The sequence below is a fragment of the Perissodus microlepis genome, chromosome 5 (genome assembly GCF_051167445.1).
Source record: "Perissodus microlepis isolate ML-2025 ecotype Zambia chromosome 5, ASM5116744v1, whole genome shotgun sequence".
In the NCBI taxonomy this organism is placed as follows: Eukaryota; Metazoa; Chordata; class Actinopteri; order Cichliformes; family Cichlidae; genus Perissodus; species Perissodus microlepis.
In genome coordinates, this window is record NC_140465.1 from 25,297,288 (window position 1) to 25,315,964 (window position 18,677).

Consider the following 18,677-nt stretch of genomic DNA (forward strand, 5'->3'; position numbering starts at 1 on the left):
TCTATTCCACAGGTTATTGTTTGGGGCAACTATGGACGGATGGACCGCAAATGCTTCATGGGTGTAGCTCGAATCCTACTGGAGGAGCTGGACCTCAGCACAATGGTTATCGGCTGGTACAAGCTTTTCCCTACCTCCTCCATGGTGGATCCAACAATGGCACCACTCATCCGCCATTCATCCCAGATGTCATTGGAGAGCACCATTGGGCCCTGTTGTGAGCGATCATAAGACTCACGCAGAAATGTATAGTTTTGATGTTGCGGCTAAGTTTCCATTGCTTCAACCAAGTACAGAGTTTTTGTAAACCCTGCATTGCTGCACCTGGGTCAGCCAGGCAGTGCTGTCCCTGGAGCAGGTAGATGTAAAGTATCTCACTCAAGGCTACTTTGACAGGCCCAGCTACACTGGGGAAGGAATCACTTCCCTAATTTGGAAATCAATTTACAAACCAGTTGGTCATGCTGGTTCTCATTGGAAATGTGTTATAATTCTTTGATATTGTATCAGACTATTTCCCGAGACTCATGGGAAGTACATTTCTTTTGTTGTTGCAACCGACCGCCCCTCAGACTTGAAGGAAATTTTTTTTCTCTTCAGAGCTCTATAAAGAAAAAACAAAAACCTTCTTAATGAGGATACTTCAAAGAAGGGTTTGGTTGCCGACATTGATTACATCCTATTGGGACCACGATAGACTCCAGGCTCAGCTTCGCTTCAGCTACAGCCCTTCTTCACAGCCTACATTCAATTCCCCATCCCAGGACTGCTTGTTGTCTTTCTGTGTCTTCATTAAGGGGCTGGGCAGCTTCTGAGTGTTATTGTCTACCCACGAGTCCTAGGAGAAAGTGAGACTGTCCTCAAATTGTTTGACAAACCACCATCTCATTTTGAGGGAGCATTGATGGCGAATGAATGTGTGCATAGCAACTTGAGAGGCTTTCAAAGAATATATAAAGTTAAGTGTTGTAACTGACCAAGACATTACCTGGTTTTTAGCACTTGACCTGTATTACATTTCTTGTGTCACACGTTTGGCCCATCATTGTTCACTTTATTTGGTAAAATGTAGAGAATCTGAGAGGTAGAAATATGAATGAAACCCCCATCATCTACTGGAAGGATGAAGATTTGGACCTGATTTTGTGGGTCAGGGCTAGTCCTGGCTTTCTCTCCTGTTAACTACATTTACCTGGAATACGAGGTATAAAGTGGTCAAAGAGTGAATTTATATGGCTTAGAACAAGAACTACCACATTATGAGTTCTAAAAAAACGTGTCTCATTATAACCCCAAAGCATGTACTTTTTAAATTGCAATGAATCTTGGTATTAGCTGATTTTGCAGATTGTTTTGTCACCATTTTTGGAAGGTGCTTTTCAATCACGTCAGTTACTGTTGTGTTTGGAATCAAGCACATAAAAACATGTATCCTTTGGGTTTAAAAAAAAATAGCTGGGTGTTTCTTGAATCAACAGCACACCGGTTATGTTCAATTAGAGATGTCCAGAGTATGGCACCAGATGTAATCAAAGTCCACCAACCTGAAACACTTCAGGCGGTGTGATATGTGAAAACATTTGACTCCTTCCTCTTGAATATTGTTATGAAAATGCTAGTTTGATAGTTTCACAACCACACTAAATTGGATTTTATGCATGCATTATATCGTATTAGATTAGAATTAGAATTCAAACCAAATAACCATAAATGCATGAGCTTAGCATGATTAAATTATGTTAACCTTTATGAGGACACCATCTACATACGCCTGGCAAGAAACAACCAGGGTTTAATGGGCTCATGTTGAAGGTGTTTTACTCTGATTTAGTTTAATATAGTTTTCACATTCCACATTCACATGGAATACAGGAGGTAGTTTTGTATCTGAGCTGTAGCACTGACAAACAACAAGCTAATGCAATAGCAATCTGACGTCACTGACTTAACACATTGCTGTACATCCCAGTTTAAGTGTAGTTTCTTTTTAGCTAATACTGTAGAAATAGATTCCTCCCCGCTATTTTTAAAGCGTTGGCTAACAGTTGTCTAATAACAGTTTATACTGTGCCAATTTTTACCAGCAAGTGTCTTCTTCTTCCTTTTCTTCAATTACCTTGCGGCATGTGCCATTATGAGGGAGGCACAAAAACAACCACTTATAACATCTGACAGCAACATTCAGGCTGTGCAGAGAATCACCCCCTTTATTCTAAATTACAGTCCTAATCCACAGAACGTCAAGGCACCTGGTGATTAGCCATGCTACCACTCAGTACAGAGGAAAAAAGGAAAGAGAGGAAGGAAGCATGAAATGTACTTTGCATCATCCAAACAAAGGATCTGTGTGGACTGACGTCAGGTTTTGTGGACTTCAGAAAAGGACACAAAAATAGGTGGAATTAAAGGGAACACAATGTGCACACTGTAGAGAAATTCATAGTTTATTGAAACGCAAAAGCATATGTATTTCATTTGGGCATTTTATGATTCTTAATGTCTTTTTATGTGTAAATATTGTTAGTGTCTTCTGGAGTGAGCCAAAATTAACTTATAATGGCTGAGGTGGTTAATGTCAAAGCTCTGAAGGAGGGAAGTGATATCCTTGTTAGTTACTGTAAGATTGTAGCATTAGCTGGTAGCATTCGCATGACTAATTTAAACTTCTAATTAACAAACAACTTGATAAGACTAAGCATGAACTACATGCTACACAGCAGGAAGACTAGTGAAATACAGTACATTGGGTTAAGACCCAATGATAGTGGGGGTCAAAATATGTAGCAAATGTATTTAGATAATGATGAAGGTAACTAATTGTTTTTTTTCTAAATTAATAAAACATTCTAATATGAAGATTTTAAGCCAGTTTATTTCATTAATTAATTTATTGTTTTTGGGTTTTTTTTAACTTTAAATGAAATTTTCAGAACCAAATTTTTATTAAATCTGCTTTTAATTTAATTAAATCACCCAATTTGGAGCAATTTTACTCTAAAAAGGGGCCTCTAAAATTGCCTCTCTTTTGCCAGTAGCAGTGTTGCAGGGATATTAATGCTGCATTTAGTTCCAAACTGTTTAACAAAATTCTGTAAAGCAATAATCAGAAAGCATCCACTCACTGTATTTGTCTGTTACTTGACAGAAAAATGACATGAGTAAGTAGTGATTTTCGCTGTGGTAAGATTCATCATTGAAAACAAAACAACTGAAATCATCATAAATGTGCAATTCCAAACTTTTACTTTGAAAAAAATGTCTTAACGTGTCCATTTGTTGCATGTGCAGACAAATGACACTGAATGCAGAAACTGAAAATCACTTCCAGAAAAATGTCATTTTATTTTTTTCAATGTTTTTTCAACAAAACTGTCATGTAGTGTCTTATATCTGTAAAAAGTGTTAGAACTCTGTATGTACCATACATACATATATACAAATATATAAAATGAATATATAATTAGATATAAAATAATGAACTCCCCTTACTTTCACTCAAGGAATGTGTTTGTATTAGTGCTTTTTGTGCCAAAACAGAGATTAGATTAGATATTTGATGGGTAATGGGTTGTTTTCCCAGTTTTGATTCAATGAAAGCGAGTTTCACAAAACTGGGATTCAGTCCTTCACCAAGCCATAAGCAGGATACATGCATCCAAATGATCTAGATTTATCTAATGGCAGCCAGGAGTGATGTAAAAAAACATCACTGAAGTTTCCCACCTCTCTATCTCTAACCTGCAGCCGCTCCCTGTGCAACATAAAGGAGCAGATGTTTATAAAGCATTTATCAAAGAGACAATTGTTAACTGTACCATATTAAACTTTAAACAAGTTTCCCAACATTTCCCCTCTCCAGTGGAGAAACATGACAGCAGTAGTGTGCGATGCATGCAGGAAATAATGGGGTTTTTATGACGTCTACAGATGCAGTCATTTGTGTGAATTTGGGGTATGATTTATTATTCAAATAATATTAATATTAATAATAATATTGTTAATAATAATAATAATAATTCTGTAAGTGTCTGAGAGACAGTTTATATGCCACCCTTCTTACCAGGATTAAGAGTAACTGTTTGTTAATAATCATTGTGTAAATATTCTCATGCAATGATTCGTCTTCATCACTTTGAGTTAGTCTGTGACACTGTGTAATTTTGAAGGCAAATGATTGACCTGATGAAGTCTGTTAATGTTATTGTTGACATGTTCAGGACCAAAAATGTATGTTTTTGCATTCCTCCATGTTTTGATTGTGTCTGCCACTTGGATGTTAATTGTGTACTTCTATCAATTGTAATGTAAGTAGAGGCCTTAAATACACAATACACATTTTTGCCAGGGCTAAGGAATGAGAATTGGCACACTAAGTGATCAACGCAGGGCAAGAAAAGAGAGAAAAAAACATTTCAATCCATTATTTAAAACAACTTTAGTGTCATCTATGGAAATAGAAATTTGTGCATATGTTCTTAATGAATTTCTGATATACTGAACAAATGAACAAATTGAGCAAAAAAACTAATAATAATAAAACAATAAAAACATATTTTACAGGATAGATTCAAACATTTTGACCCATTTCTTATCAAAACATATTTTCTAAACTTAAAATTATGCTGTTATTTATCTGTTGATGTTTGGATGCACCTCGTTTTACTTTTATGCTTCAAATGAGGTGTTTAAACAAAACAAAAAGCCCCCACTAATCCTATCTTGCCGAGGTCCTTTTACACTGTTAAGGTTGTAATTCTGCAAAACCAGACCTTACTTTTTATACGTTAGCGGTACTTAATTGTATACATGGTGCCATTTGGGACCAATGCCCAAGAAATGAAGAAAACTGTAGGGGAACAATTTTGTTACACATATTAAGCTTGTGGTGTGTTTTTGCTCATATTTTTTAGGGTGTAATTTTTACATACCTGCTCCTTTGGCTGCTGCTGGCTTTTACACATTATAAACTGCCATTCACCTGGTTATAGCAAACAGTAGTATATTAAGATGAGTCATGTGCTCCTTCGGTCTTTATTTATATTAACTTAATAAATCAATCAAGAGCAGATATGTCGAGACAGTTGAAAACAAATTCTTAAAAAAAAATCACATTCTTTAAAATAAAATAAAATTTTAAAAAGTCAAATATGAATATTATGCTTCCTCGCAGGCCAGACTTTCTGCTGCTAAGCAGCTGATAAGATTAGTGATGATATAATGTACAAGCACAGCTTGTGGCACTGAATATTAAGTACATTCAATAATACAATTCATTTGGGGATATTTTGGACTGTCAGAAAAATGCATACTTTCTAAAGACTCAGCACAGAATGCTAGTCTGGTGTGGTTAAGTGTGCTGTGTCAGCGATAAATGACCACTATGCCAAAAGTCTTTTAGGCCAACACCAAGTTGTAGTGATAAAAAGTATATGCCTAGGGTTTATGACCTCAGGGGAATCCTCCAAAATTTTGAGGTAAACAAAACATCCTGAATAATGACTAATATCTCTTACTTAAATTGTAAATTAAAATAGGCCAAAATATAATTAATGCTTTGCCCTATTTTGACAGAGATTATGTAGTTTTCGTGTTTAAATGTCAGCAAATAGCTTCAATATGTGTAAACTGGAGAACTACTTTTTCATGTAGTAGTCAATAAAACACTGAGCTAACCTTGGTGTACAATGGGTTAAGTCTGTGTCTGTTTTTGCAGATCAACCTAAAAGTGAAACTGGAAAGATTTACCTTTGAAGAAGAAGAAGAAGAAAAGAAAAAAAAATTCTGTTATCTGCTAAAATCAGCCATATCTTTCCCCTCTGAAGTACATGAGATTTTACTCATTAGAAAGAAAGCAAGCACTCCTTGAATCGTTTTCTTTAGAGTGACAGTGTGTATGTTTCTCGACATATCAAATTATGTTCTCTCACAGGGAAGAGGTGGATGAGTGGGTGGATGAAAGGGAAGATGCTGCTCCTCTGTGGCTATTATGAAACAGTGGCTGGTGGATCCCAAAAGCAGCACATCTCCTCCAGTCCGCTGTGCTGCAGAGACAGCGATCCACAAGCTTTATTTTTTTCCTTCTTAGAGCCCCCAACCGCCTCACAGCCCAAAACTAACCCTCATAAATGTTTTCCCTCACACACCATCTGGTAGATTATCGCGTTCAAAGCATTTCATATTACCATGACTTAATACATTACACAGTTCGGTGAACCAAGTGAGAATCAAAGTGCCATGAGAAATCATAACTTCGTTTTTTTCTTTTCTTTTGGTTTTGTTTTGCTTTTTTTTGTTGTTCTGTTTTTTATTTTATGACTGTTTGGTGTAGATTTAGTTCTCATCTTTCTAGATTATATCTCAGTCATTCAGTTCTACACAAGTCTTAACTCACTGTTTTGCAAACATGGTTGTTTTATTTCTTCAGTGATACAAAGCCATCATATTAAAAAATTTACAGCCTTAAATTCTATTCTTTAAATCATGTGGTGATGTCTTCTAAAGGCATATGAGAATTGTCCAAACCATACATATTCCCAAGACCCGTAACATAATAAGGGAAGGCGATGTTTTGGTTTTAAGATGCGTCGTATAAGACAGTTTTACAGGCCTTCTTATGTTTTCAAGGACATGTAATATGGGCAACGTCTGGAAGCAATGTTACTGGAAAAGTTTTCCTTAGTGATGAGCATTTATCCAGGGAAAAATCGTTTTTGTCAGCTACACTTTCATTAGATAAATAAACCTATCCTTTTTCTTTCTTCATTGTCTTTATTGTTGCACTTGCAATTTTTGCTACTAGAACCTTAACAGCAGTAACAGTAAGGTATTTTACCAGGTATCTGTTTAAACGCCATATTTTAAGAATTGCCAATCCTTTTAAATATTTGAAATACTGATTTGTAGGTATATTGCATTTTTTTTAGATTTACTTTATTCCAGTAGAATAGCATTAACAATCGTTAGCATTAAAGTACAAAAAAGCTGCAAAAGTCCATATGCATTGCTTTCCATTTGTTGCTCATGTTTTACTGACTTGAAGTCCTGAATGTTATCAGAAGAGTGACAAAATGTTGTAACTTTAGTTTTAGTCACTGCGCTGTCATTTAAAACACATATATTTGCAGATTCTTTGGGAAACTGTTATATTGTTGAGTAAATGCACAATTTGGTGTATTGTTATTCTATTCCAGCTGTCAATAAAATAGTTTAACTCCATCATTAAATGCTTTATCTGGGTTTTTTTTTTTATCTATTTGTTTAATTTAAGGTGGTCATATAAAAAGCAGCAGAAAGACGTTCTATGCTTACAAAACATTGCTTATTGATTATTTGTACAATGTCGATATTATATTGCTTTATTTTTAAACAGCCTTTTTAAGATCTGGCCAAGCGCTACAGAAGAAAACAAGCCTATGGCTAACTCTGGGACATTTACTGCAATGTTTATTAATGCACATCATCCCTGTTAGAAAGAAAAAACAAATACATCAAAATCCTGGAAAAGGAATGTCACATCCACTCAAAGGGAGACAATCAGACACATACTTGTCATACCAGCTAAGAAGTACTTTTTAATTATAATTTAGTTTTTATTTTTCAGAAGGGGGCACAGTTAGCCCATAAACAACATAACACTGACAAGCTACATAAGGGTGAGAGTCTGGTTTGGATGGACAGAGGACTACAGCTTTACAACAAAAGACACTTCGAGGTCACAGACTAAGCACTTAATTGTAACCTATATGTCATTTGATAAGTAATCTGCATCATTCATCATCAGTAATCATTATTTCACCTGTTGGTGGTTTATGTCACTCTATTTGACATTCCGTGCCTTTGTGGAGCCCTTTTAGCCATTCATCATGACTTTATTGATAACTATTTTATGAAACATAAATCCGCAGTGACCTTGAACTTGGTGGTGTTGGTTCTTGTCAATGTATATATTTTATTATTAGTTATTAGTTATCTTTCTCTGTTCTGAGTGACATTAATGCTTAGATTTTTAGTAACTGCAAGTTCTTGTTTCCTTTCTGCCTCTCTGCCTGTGTGATTTTGCTCCTGTCCCTCTTCGAAAACACTTTATTTTGAAGGCTAGGGCCTCATGTAGGTTTCCATGCTTTTACTTCCCTTAAAGCCTGAACCATAAAATAATTGCCAGAAAATTCAGATTTCTTTAAAAAATTCTTTAAAAATTTCTTTAAAAATCTGATGAAAAAAAAAAGAATTTGCATATTTGACTTTAAATTTGTATCATATGTGCTACATCAGGAATGCAATGTATTTATTTATTTATTTATTTTTTATGTATTTTTTGGGGGTGGTGGTGACGATGTAGATCTCTACCTGTAAATGCAATGTGTGTGTGTGTGTGTGTGTGTAGGTGTGTGTGTGTGTGTGTGCAGTTAGGAATTATTGGTGCTCTGTTATCATCACTGTAGACTGATCATCAACTAAAGCTCCGGGGAAGATTTTCTGTGAAGACTTGAGAAGGGAAAACAGAAATACAGAGAAAGACACAAGAGAAGAAAAAAAATAAGTAAAATGTGGACGAAGAGAATGAGATGAGAATGAGTTGGAGATAAAACAGAAGGGAGGAAGGATTCATTTTGCTAGAGAGAGTCGCTAAGGATGACCAAGTCTGAAGCTTTAGTCTGTCTGAAAAAGGAATATTCTCTTTTTCTCTAGTTCTCATCTTTTACTTACATCTACTCTGTTTTCTAACTTGTTTCCTTTTTTACTCTTTCATTATGTCTTTTGCTCTCGTTGTATTTCCTCTATCACTATTTTCCCTGTCGTTCCCTGTCCCTGGCAGATGTCCAGACTCCCTGGTGAACAAACTGATCAGCTTATATTAATGTCGCTCTTTCCTTTTTTCTCTCTCTTGCTGTCTCTCTTTCTCTGTAATGCACACACAAAGCAGTTGCGTGACAGGAAGGCAGGTCATTCTAGGCAGGCACCCGCGCACACACACGCAAAAGGTATGTCTTGCATGCACATGTGCAGAGTGACAGAAAGAAAATGACTCAGACACACGTACGTGCATGCAAGTGTACAGTAAGTGTGACTTGCATACGCAAAGACAGGAAATTAAACTCACACACTAAAATGGGATGAACCAGCAGGGGGGCCTCTGATGGTGCAAATGTAAATTGAGACATAAATCATTCTGTCCATGCGGGAAATTACAGAGCCAAACAAAAACAACATGTTTCACATGAGTAAAACATTGATTCTGTACAGGAAGGAACTGGCCGTTGAACAAGACACTCCTTCGACTTACTCTGGCACCTCCTATCACATCACTGTTGTGTAATGTGACAGTTTCAGGGACTGCTTCTCGATCAAAATTAAGAAAAAATTAATTTCGACTTGTCTCCTTGTGTTACTTTTTGCTTCTATTAACTTTTTGGTTTTTGTAAGTAATTTTGCCCCAAATTCTCTTTTTTACTACCTCATTTCTGCTTTTCTGTCTTCCATGGGATATCCTTTCCTGCCTCATATTGACCAAGGTATGTTGGGAAAAGACTGTGAACTATAAATAAAGTAAGCAAATAGAGATTGTTTTGCAAATGGTAAACTAAGGCTCTCTCTTTCAGAGGAAATAATATAGACTATATTTTTACAGTAAATATCTGTGTTGTTGTTTTTTTTATCAACCTTTGTTATTAAATAGTTGTGATTTGGAAGTAATATAAAGTTCAGTCTATGTGCACAGACTTATAAAACCTATTTAATGGATATAAGTTAAATGAGTGTATTCACTGGTAAGATCAGTAACTGAGTGAGAGATCACGAGTCATAGTCTTCCTCATGGTGACCTGACCATTTCGTACTCTTACTAAAAGTGAATTTTGTTTCATTTTGTTTCAATTAATAAAAAAATAATATCAAAAAACACAAACTTGTTAGAAAGCCCAAGTAGGATGACCAAACAGTCATGTAACATCACAGACTATCCGGTCTTTAAGTGATGACGTGATGAATCCTGCTTCCGGGCCCAAACTTTGTGTTTTTAACATGCTTTATATCTGGTTCTGTTTATTCTCAAAAAGCCCCTAAAAACAGTCAGTGATCACTGTCGCCCTCTCTCGTTTTTTATTACCGTTATTCATTTTAAAGCTCAGTTTTTAAAACCTTACGACGCAACAGCCCAGCTCATGCAGCAGTATATTAATGAATAACCTCGGATTGTGGATGAATTATCTCAGTTGTTCTCCTGACTTAAGTTCGGTCCGTTTCCAGCATCCTGCCATACGATTGCATTTGTCCCTGACCATCGAGAATCCTCACGGCAACTTTTATTGAGTGAAAAGAAATTAGCGTTCATCCTCCACCTTCACTGTTTATATTATGCTAACATAGCTGTGTCACTAGCGATCACGTAGCACATCATTATATATCAGCTAGCCAAACTAAAGTAACCCTATGAACGCCACTGCTGTTTACTTTCCTGTCTTCATTTATGTCGGAAGTGATAGCAGAGCTGTACGTCTTAATTTGTTTCAGAAACCTCTCTGTCAGGACAGGCTATATTATATTTAGATGGAAACTAGCGAGCTAACTCCTTGCTAACTTCTAACTGCGTTCAGTTTAATAAATTCTGTTTTCATGGATGCCTGGATGTTTAACTTAATTGTTACACCTGGTAGAGCAGCCACACTGATCATTTTATTACAGATGAAAGAATTTAGACACTTAACTCTCAGTGATGCTGCAGTGATCGTTTGGCTTATGGACCTGCAGCAGAGTTTGGGCCCAGACACGGCTAATGATGTCAGCCTTAAAGACCAGATAAGTATTTTTCAATCAAGACAAGGCTATGAAAAAATAATTATAAAGTGAGCACTTCAAAACCAAAGTCCAGAGGGGCTTAAAATTGTCTCACTACAAAATCAGCAAGTGTGGGCTTTGCCATGAACTTCTACAAAAGGAACCTTTGTAACTTTTGTAGCAGTTATAAACTCACATATGTTATATATGTCAATACTGACACAAGCTTATAAGCCTGGCAAGTATTGTCATGTTTTATTAATTTATTTTCCTGTGTAACAGTGGTAGTCTATAGTATAACTATATCTGTAGCATTTGATGCCATACAACTTTCTGTATATCAACAACATCCTAAAAAGAAAATATCATCTGGCCTACAGCTTGTATTCAGTATTAAGGCTGCTGTGGTGACTAGCCTGTTTGGTTCGGTACCAAAAAGCGTGTGTCATTTTATTTCACTCTGAAAGTCCGATGCAAGAGAATGTGTCTGTTTTGTATTGCAAAACCCCAAAATGTTTCCCAAGACAAAGTAAGGAACCTTTTTGATAAGGTATTATCAGTTTTGACAGGTGATTGTGCATGCAATGTGTATGTCTGACTAAGTGATAACAAAAGTTCATTTAGATACCTTAGATAACTCTTCAACATGTAGACATTCAGGTTCTTACTTACAAGAACAAAATTTTGTATAAATAACTTCTAAATGTTAAATAATTATTAAGTTCCTTATGAAATTATAGAAGGTAAATGCACATATAAAAGCGCTGTTGTGTGCAACATAACCACTTTAAATGCAACATTTAATTTCTCTCCTTGGGTTAAGGTGATCATGTAATGCATTTGATGTTCAAGTGCAGTTAGCCAGTTTGCCTGGGTTTATTTCTTTTTTTAAATATTATTTTAGTTTGATGTAAAACATATATCTTTTATCTTAAAGCTTATGCTCTGCAGACTGTTGTTTTCACGCAAGCAAAAAGGTTATTGTCAGAAACATACAACACACAACTCAACAATGACATACTAGCCTTGTCAGCTAGAGTGACCTAATGCAACACCACAGTCAGTAAACAAACTGAAATAAGCTTAGTATGCAACACAGTTTGAGTTTATATATAGAAAAACAAAAGCAGCATTTAATTTTTATTCTTTGTTTGCTTCCACATAGCATGTGTCACCACTCTGACCACAACAATACTGAAAATAAACTAATTAACTAACAACTAACTAAAAAACTGTACAAATTATACAAATGCTTACAGTTTTTGTAATACATATATAAAGAACACCCACGCTTTCACTTTGAAAGAAGCAAACATTTGACATTTAAAGAACCTCTTTCATTTAATTTTAATATGAGATGATCCCATTTTAACATTTAAATGTTTGCTCTAAAACGATTTACTTCAAAAGAATCTCGCCTTACACAAACTTAACATGCAAAAGTTTTTCAAACTCATTCACATTATTCACATTACTGCATGTAAGCTTCTTGTTATTGTCATTTTCCCTTGTCTAAATATAATCACATTGTTTTGCAATTAATTCTTGTTGTGTATGTCAACCAAATAAGAAAGCCATCTTGACCAAACATTTTACTGGAGATTAAATCTTAGAAAGTGAGCATGGTCCAGAGTAAACATGGTTGTAGTCGTGTAAGAAAGACTGGTGTAGTGTGCTTTTAAGTACTTTAGTTGAAAACTGAGGTTTAATGTACATTTATATCCATTATTTCTATTTCTAAAGATGTCACATATTCCTACATAAAAATAAATGTTAGCTTAGCTTAATTTAACTATTTAATCTTAAACTGTCATTCCAAAGAAGACGAAAAACAAAACAAATAAAAACAAACTAAGGAAACACAGACACTGGTCTCATTAAAGTACTTTTTAACTATTTAAGAAAACAAACAAACAATAAACAAGACTAGTAAGTTGCTACCACTTCTTCCATGTTTTTAGCAAAATTAGCTAAACGAACATAGACTTCCCTTGTCAATTCTGTCATGAATTATGAGATGAAATTAACTCAAAGTCCTTGTTTGTTTAGTTGGAGACTCAGTAAAGCCTTCCACCATGACTGACATTGTGATGGATTCTTAAGGCTTCTAGCATGTAGCATAGTTAGCAAGTTGAGCATGGTTTGCAAGCTAAAGATAGCTTCCCTTCACCCCATAATCTGTCAGGTATATGAGAAGAACTAATGACTCTAGCGTGTGTGTCTGTGTGTGTGTGTGTGTGTGTGTGTGTGTGTGTGTGAAACATTAGATGTGTATGCATGTTTAATTTTGAAACATTATAAAGATACTACATTTTCCTTACATACATGACATTGCATGCTCAGCATGAGTAGTTGTTTCTACTGGAGCTCTGATGTATGAGATTTATAGGTACGTTTGCATACGCATAATATTTTTTCAATCCTTTAGCGTAATAATGACATCATCATCCTGCCCCTTCCACACCATCTCCCCCTCAAAGTCCAGCATCTTGTGTTTGCGGCAGCGAAGCAGAATGCCCACCACTTTGTCCGAGATTTTCACGTAGCGGTCAAAGAGACGGCCAAAAGTTATGATTGTTCTACCCTCTTTATCCTTGAAGCCCATGTCTCTTATAATCCAGACCATCTCCTCCATCTCCCTGTAGATGTGTTTCTGGGCCCTGTCTCCCCTCTCTGCTGTCTTGGAGCCTTCTTTGGGTCGTCCATAGCCAGAGTCACCCTTGTGGAGGCGCTGGGCCATAGCATACTCATAGTCAAATTCCTCACTGAAGGGATTGAGCTTCTGGCCCTCAATGTGCTGTTCGGACCACTGTTGCCAGCGACTTCTGATGTCACCCGTGGTGGCAATTTTAATCTGTAGAAAGGTTAACATCAAAATTGAAAAATCCATTGAAACCTTTTCAAGGAAACAAAAGCACAAAGCAACACATGTCATTTGAAATTTATTAAAGAGGAGTACATAGGTCGTCAAAACATTTGTGTATTGTTCATGTAGCGCTGGGTGAGCTTAAAGCAAAAGAAAAGCCTGCAGTGGATTTCATCACTATAGGAATCTGTAGAATTATTAACCCTTAGTCCTTTTAAAAACTATATTTTAGTTGGTGAAATTGATCCCTAGTCTGTCAATAAATACAGTCAGACTGTACATGTACAAATAAAGAAGCATGGATGTAAATAAATGAGTACTTGGAAATGAGAACCTTATATAAACCAAAGGAGCGGGTGTCCTAATCTTTCTTTAGTATATTTTTTTTCAGAAAAACTTTTTCTACCCCCACAGTTCCCCACTCCACCCCGATTCCCCTGGTATGTGTCTTAGCTTTCCAGACCTTCGGAAGAGTGTCATCAGATCTCTTTGGTATTTGATCTATGAAATCTTGAGATCTGTCACGGAGGGACCTTCCACAAAGCTCTGTGAACTTTCAAGATGATTATGCTGCTATTCCTTATTTTTCTTTCTATTAATGTCTCACCTTAGACTTTAACATGTTGTGAATTGAACTGATCTGAATTTGTAACATTTGTTTTTACTCTATGCTAATCAAACAGTGTTGGCATGGATTTGAGCAGTGGTAAACACTTATTTACAATTTTTTTTTCATTAACTGCAAATGGCATACTTTAACTCGCATTTATTTTAGAGGGAAATATTTAACCATGAGCTTTTAAATTGCAGCATCGGTGAAATTCAATAATGCATGCATATAATATTTTCTGAATTTAGTTTCTTTGATAGGTTACTTCAGTTTCATTTAACGCGTGATATGCTGAAGTTAGTTAGCATTTATTACTAAAGTGCTACTACTAATGTTACTTTTTATGCTAATATATGTTTGCAGACAAATCATGGGTCATGTAAACTGGTTTAATTTGATAGGTGTTGTTTGCTGTTGGCACACACAGCCATTTTCAACAGTTCTACATTCTTTTAGCATCTCTTTTGCCTTTTTACTAGCAGATAGAAGATTTATGAATAGCAGTGTTACCTTTTTGGTATGCCCATCACTTTTTTCTCTGTATTCCTTAAGTCTCGTTTAACTTGATAATGCACATCTTTGATGCTTTAACTGGATTTTTGAACAACACAAAGCAAAAATACACAGCAATAAAACAAAAATAATTTCAGATACCATTTTTCTTCATATTTTGATTATAATTGCACTGTCTCTCTCAGTGTCTCATATTACCTCGAATTCATGTCCTTCATTGACCTCTCTCCCTTCACCCTGTTTTCCTCTCGCTGACTGTTCCACCTGAAGGTCAGGGTGTAACTATATTTATTTACATATATTCCAGTGCATTGCATTCCAGCATGTGTTTTATGATCTGGACTTGCTCTCTGGCGACCCCTTCAACATGTCTAGAGGGCCACTGAAAAGCCTTTGCCTTTTATGGGAGAGATTTCAGTATTGCAGTTATGTAACTGTTATGATGTTTGGTGTCCATGAGGGAGTTGGATTTCTTCAGGTGACATCAAAGGCACTTCTGCTTAATCTTGTTTATTCACACTGTGTGACTTGTTCTATTTTAGGGGAATTTATTCTCCTTTGTGTCTTTGACTGGGGGACATTTAATATAGTTGTAAAAAGCAGTTGTCAAAAACTCTGCAAAATACTCCGCCTCTTTTGTAAGGCTGTCATTACCAAAACATTCAGTGACAGTTACAAATAACCTCTAAAATAAAGAGTTGTGGAGCTTTTCTGCTATCAGTGTGCTTTCACGTGTCTTTCTACACTTTATAATAATAACTAAGAAAAAGTATCCCTGAATAGCTTTTCTTCTCTTTTATTTGACTTATTATTTGAAATTTTGTAAATAACAATATCAATGTTGGATACAGGGAAACATGACAGTTAAATCTAATGCAAGTGTATCTAAAGATATTTTGAAGAAACCTCTTATAAAGATGTTGTGGTTAGATATTATGTAAATATCCAATTGTCTCTGACTTATGTTATCATTCATGTTAATGTGTTTCAGGTCATGCTAGTCCAACAATTACTTTTCTTTTAGTTTAGTATTTTGCAGTTGCACTTATTCCTCCTCCTGTAAACCATGCTATAAATATTTTTTTTTAAAAATGATTCAAAGATGAAACAACACTTAAACCAAAATAGTGAGAAGAAGAATGCTTTAAGGGTTAAAGAAAACCTAAAATTTTGGATAAATCTCTATGGATTTGTCAATGTGATCAAAATGTTGATTGATCTACCTTTAAACCTGAATACATTTCTAACAGTTTTTTTTTTAACTATATTGATATTGTTTAAACGTATCAGTAAAGATCTTTGTTATTAGCCACTCTACCTTTGGCCTGTTGGTCTGCTTTTTGGACTGGAGCTCGCCATTTTCGGTTTTAGATTCGTTATTGTCGCTGAGCCCACTTTCCTCTCCCGACCCGCTGTCATCTGTGTCCACGCTGCTGCTTCTTGACCCCAACTTCTTCTCCTGGAGCTTTAGTTTCCTGTCCTGTATCCTCCCGCCTCCTTCTCCACTTTGTAGTGCCCTCATCTGCCGCCGCCGTGTTGGTGATTCGTTGCCCATGAATGGCTTGGTCTCCTCAGGACCTGACTCCATCTTGCCACGAATGGCATTAACTACATCGCTGCTGCTGCACTCGCTGCGTTTTGGCTGAACGGTCTTGTTTACAGAGCAGGTTCTTATCTTATTCTCACTATTGTCACTGGGATCTGCTAAGATTACACGTGGGGTAACTGTAAGTTTAACAACATGGTTGCGTTCTTTTTTATCTTCCTCCTCCACAGATGAAGGCATCCAGCCACTTGGCATGGCTTCTTGCTTGCCAGCATGTTCTTTAGCCCATCCTTGCCAACTTTTAGCCAAATTGGCCACCATAGCAGCACATTTTATCTTCTTTACAGTCCGTTTGAAAGCCTGTGGATCCCGGGATGAAACTGTAGCGATCCCACTGCTACTCATGGTGAATTTCCAACGTATTCACTTTTATTGCCCGTATAATAATCTACTCTTGCAGGTGATGTCGTTATTTCTAGCTTCAGTTTTGGTCAATTGGTTTAAGATGCCAAAAAGTCTTGAAAAAAAATTTTGTCACGTGAAAATTCTAGCGAGTTAACTTAACGCTTAAAAAAGGCTGAAGTGAATCTTAATGGATTCAGCTTCCTAAGGTTTCAGCTCAAATCTTAAAGACTTCAAACTTGTAAAGTGAATCTTTCCAAATGATCATCAGTGTTCCTCAGCCTTTATAGCCACGATGGATCTTTACGGAAATATCCACACCTTTCCAGATAAGTTGGTCAGTGGGTGAGCTGCTGGTGTGAAGAGTGCAAGGACTTTGACTTTAATCCCCTGCTGAAGCCCCTCTGGCTCCATACTGGCCTTTAAAAAGGGAAGGGTCATAAACGAAGTGATGGGCATCTAGTCCACGTGAGACAGGAAAAGTACGGTGTCACCATACTTGTTTCTAACACACACACACACACACACACAAACATGCGCTGTGACTGCGGAGTGGAATTTCTCCCAGTGCTATCCAGAGAACAGGTGTCCAGTTCTTTTTTAGTGTCTCTGTGGTTTCTGTCATCACACACAAATACTTGCACAACACAAACAGGCCTTTGGTCTGAGTCAGCCAGTAATACATAGGTGACCCCACATATATGTGCCTGAGTTTATTGTTTATATAAAGGCATGTTTTCATTCAAATGCTACCTAAATTTATTAGATGACAACATGTGCTTAGATCACTTGTGGTGGCTCACGTACATACGAAGCAATAGGCGTGATCGTCTGCATGTCTGTGCATGTGTGGGTAACTATTTCAGTCTCTGAGTCTGTGAATATGTGAGTGGATGTGTTATGATTCTAATAAGGCACAAGCACTTTGGAGACTGAAGTGAGGATTCTGTGAAAAGTTTAAACATATCTATTTGTAAATTAAAAAGAGAAGACACTTTAGTCCATTTTATCTTCTGTATACTTGCTTACATTTTAATTAAGGTCTGTGGCTTTTAAATCTGATTCAGTGTTTTCTGTCTGTTCATGTAATCCCAGAGTGGCACCGTGATGTTGAGACCAAGACTCTTCCAAAGCCACATCATCAACAGGACTCCTTGTTCTCACATCTGTCCCTGTTGCTCAGGATAGTTTATTGGAGTCATCTTGCTGGGTGTACTGAGTTCAGATTTAAATGTTACATGATAAAAATTTGAAGTGCCTTAAATGTGCATACTACTGTAAACAATTTCAGTAAGTGAGGGAATCGTCCAAAATCTGTGTCTGATTGTACCTGGCAAAGTTAGTGTTTCCCAAGAAAATGTAAATTCACCAAAAGTTGAGTTTTTACGTTTATTAGCAACCCAATACCTATATTGTATTTACACAGCATAGAATTAATGTAGACATATGGAAATATACTTATGTCAAGAGTGTCACAAGAAAAAGAAAAATCTGAGCAAATAATTTCATTTTACAGGTGCAGGTATGCATTGCCACTTGTGGAATTAAATTCCTTGCACATAAATTCAACAACCAGCCGGTGTAAAACTCAGCAGCCACATGCAGAAAGAAGGCATCGTGCATGCAAGAGTCTGTGCTTTGCTGTTGCACTTTCATGCTTTTCACTGTTTGGGTTTGGAGTACAAAGGAAGAGGGGTTCTAATGTGATTTGTCACTTTAAATGGACATTTACACCCAAGAAGCAGTGTAAATGCTGTTTTAAATCATATTTGTTTATCATTTTGAAAAAAAAAGTCTATCCACCATCATTGTTTGCTATGTAGAAGTTGAAGAAATCTTTAAAATTAGAGCATTCAAAGACAAGTTCTGAAGCCTCTGCACTGCTGTCCCATTGATCTGTTGTACAATATCAGATACCTTTTATGATTAAAAAAAATCATTGAAATGATTTGCTCAAGTGCAAGCTT

The 18,677-nt window shown here is 36.3% G+C and overlaps 2 protein-coding genes across 3 annotated transcripts in view; one reads left to right on the forward strand and one right to left on the reverse strand.

Annotated features, from left to right (window-relative positions):
- The window catches only part of rims4 (regulating synaptic membrane exocytosis 4), a 52,041-nt gene extending 44,818 nt beyond the window's left edge, over positions 1-7,223 (forward strand). For both annotated transcript variants that reach the window (XM_084929043.1, XM_084929044.1), the window contains exon 6: positions 13-7,223. In XM_084929043.1, the coding sequence (XP_084785169.1) occupies positions 13-231 (219 nt within the window). In that variant the 3' untranslated portion in view covers positions 232-7,223. The remainder of the gene's footprint in view (positions 1-12) is intronic.
- Positions 7,224-11,737: 4,514 nt separating this feature from the next.
- abraa (actin binding Rho activating protein a) lies at positions 11,738-17,213 on the reverse strand. Its single transcript, XM_084929045.1, has 2 exons — positions 16,081-17,213; positions 11,738-13,627 (listed from the first exon to the last, which is right to left on the reverse strand). The coding sequence occupies exons 1-2, from the start codon at positions 16,711-16,713 to the stop codon at positions 13,190-13,192; spliced, it is 1,071 nt and encodes a 356-aa protein (XP_084785171.1). The 5' UTR covers positions 16,714-17,213; the 3' UTR covers positions 11,738-13,189.
- Positions 17,214-18,677: the final 1,464 nt, after the last annotated feature.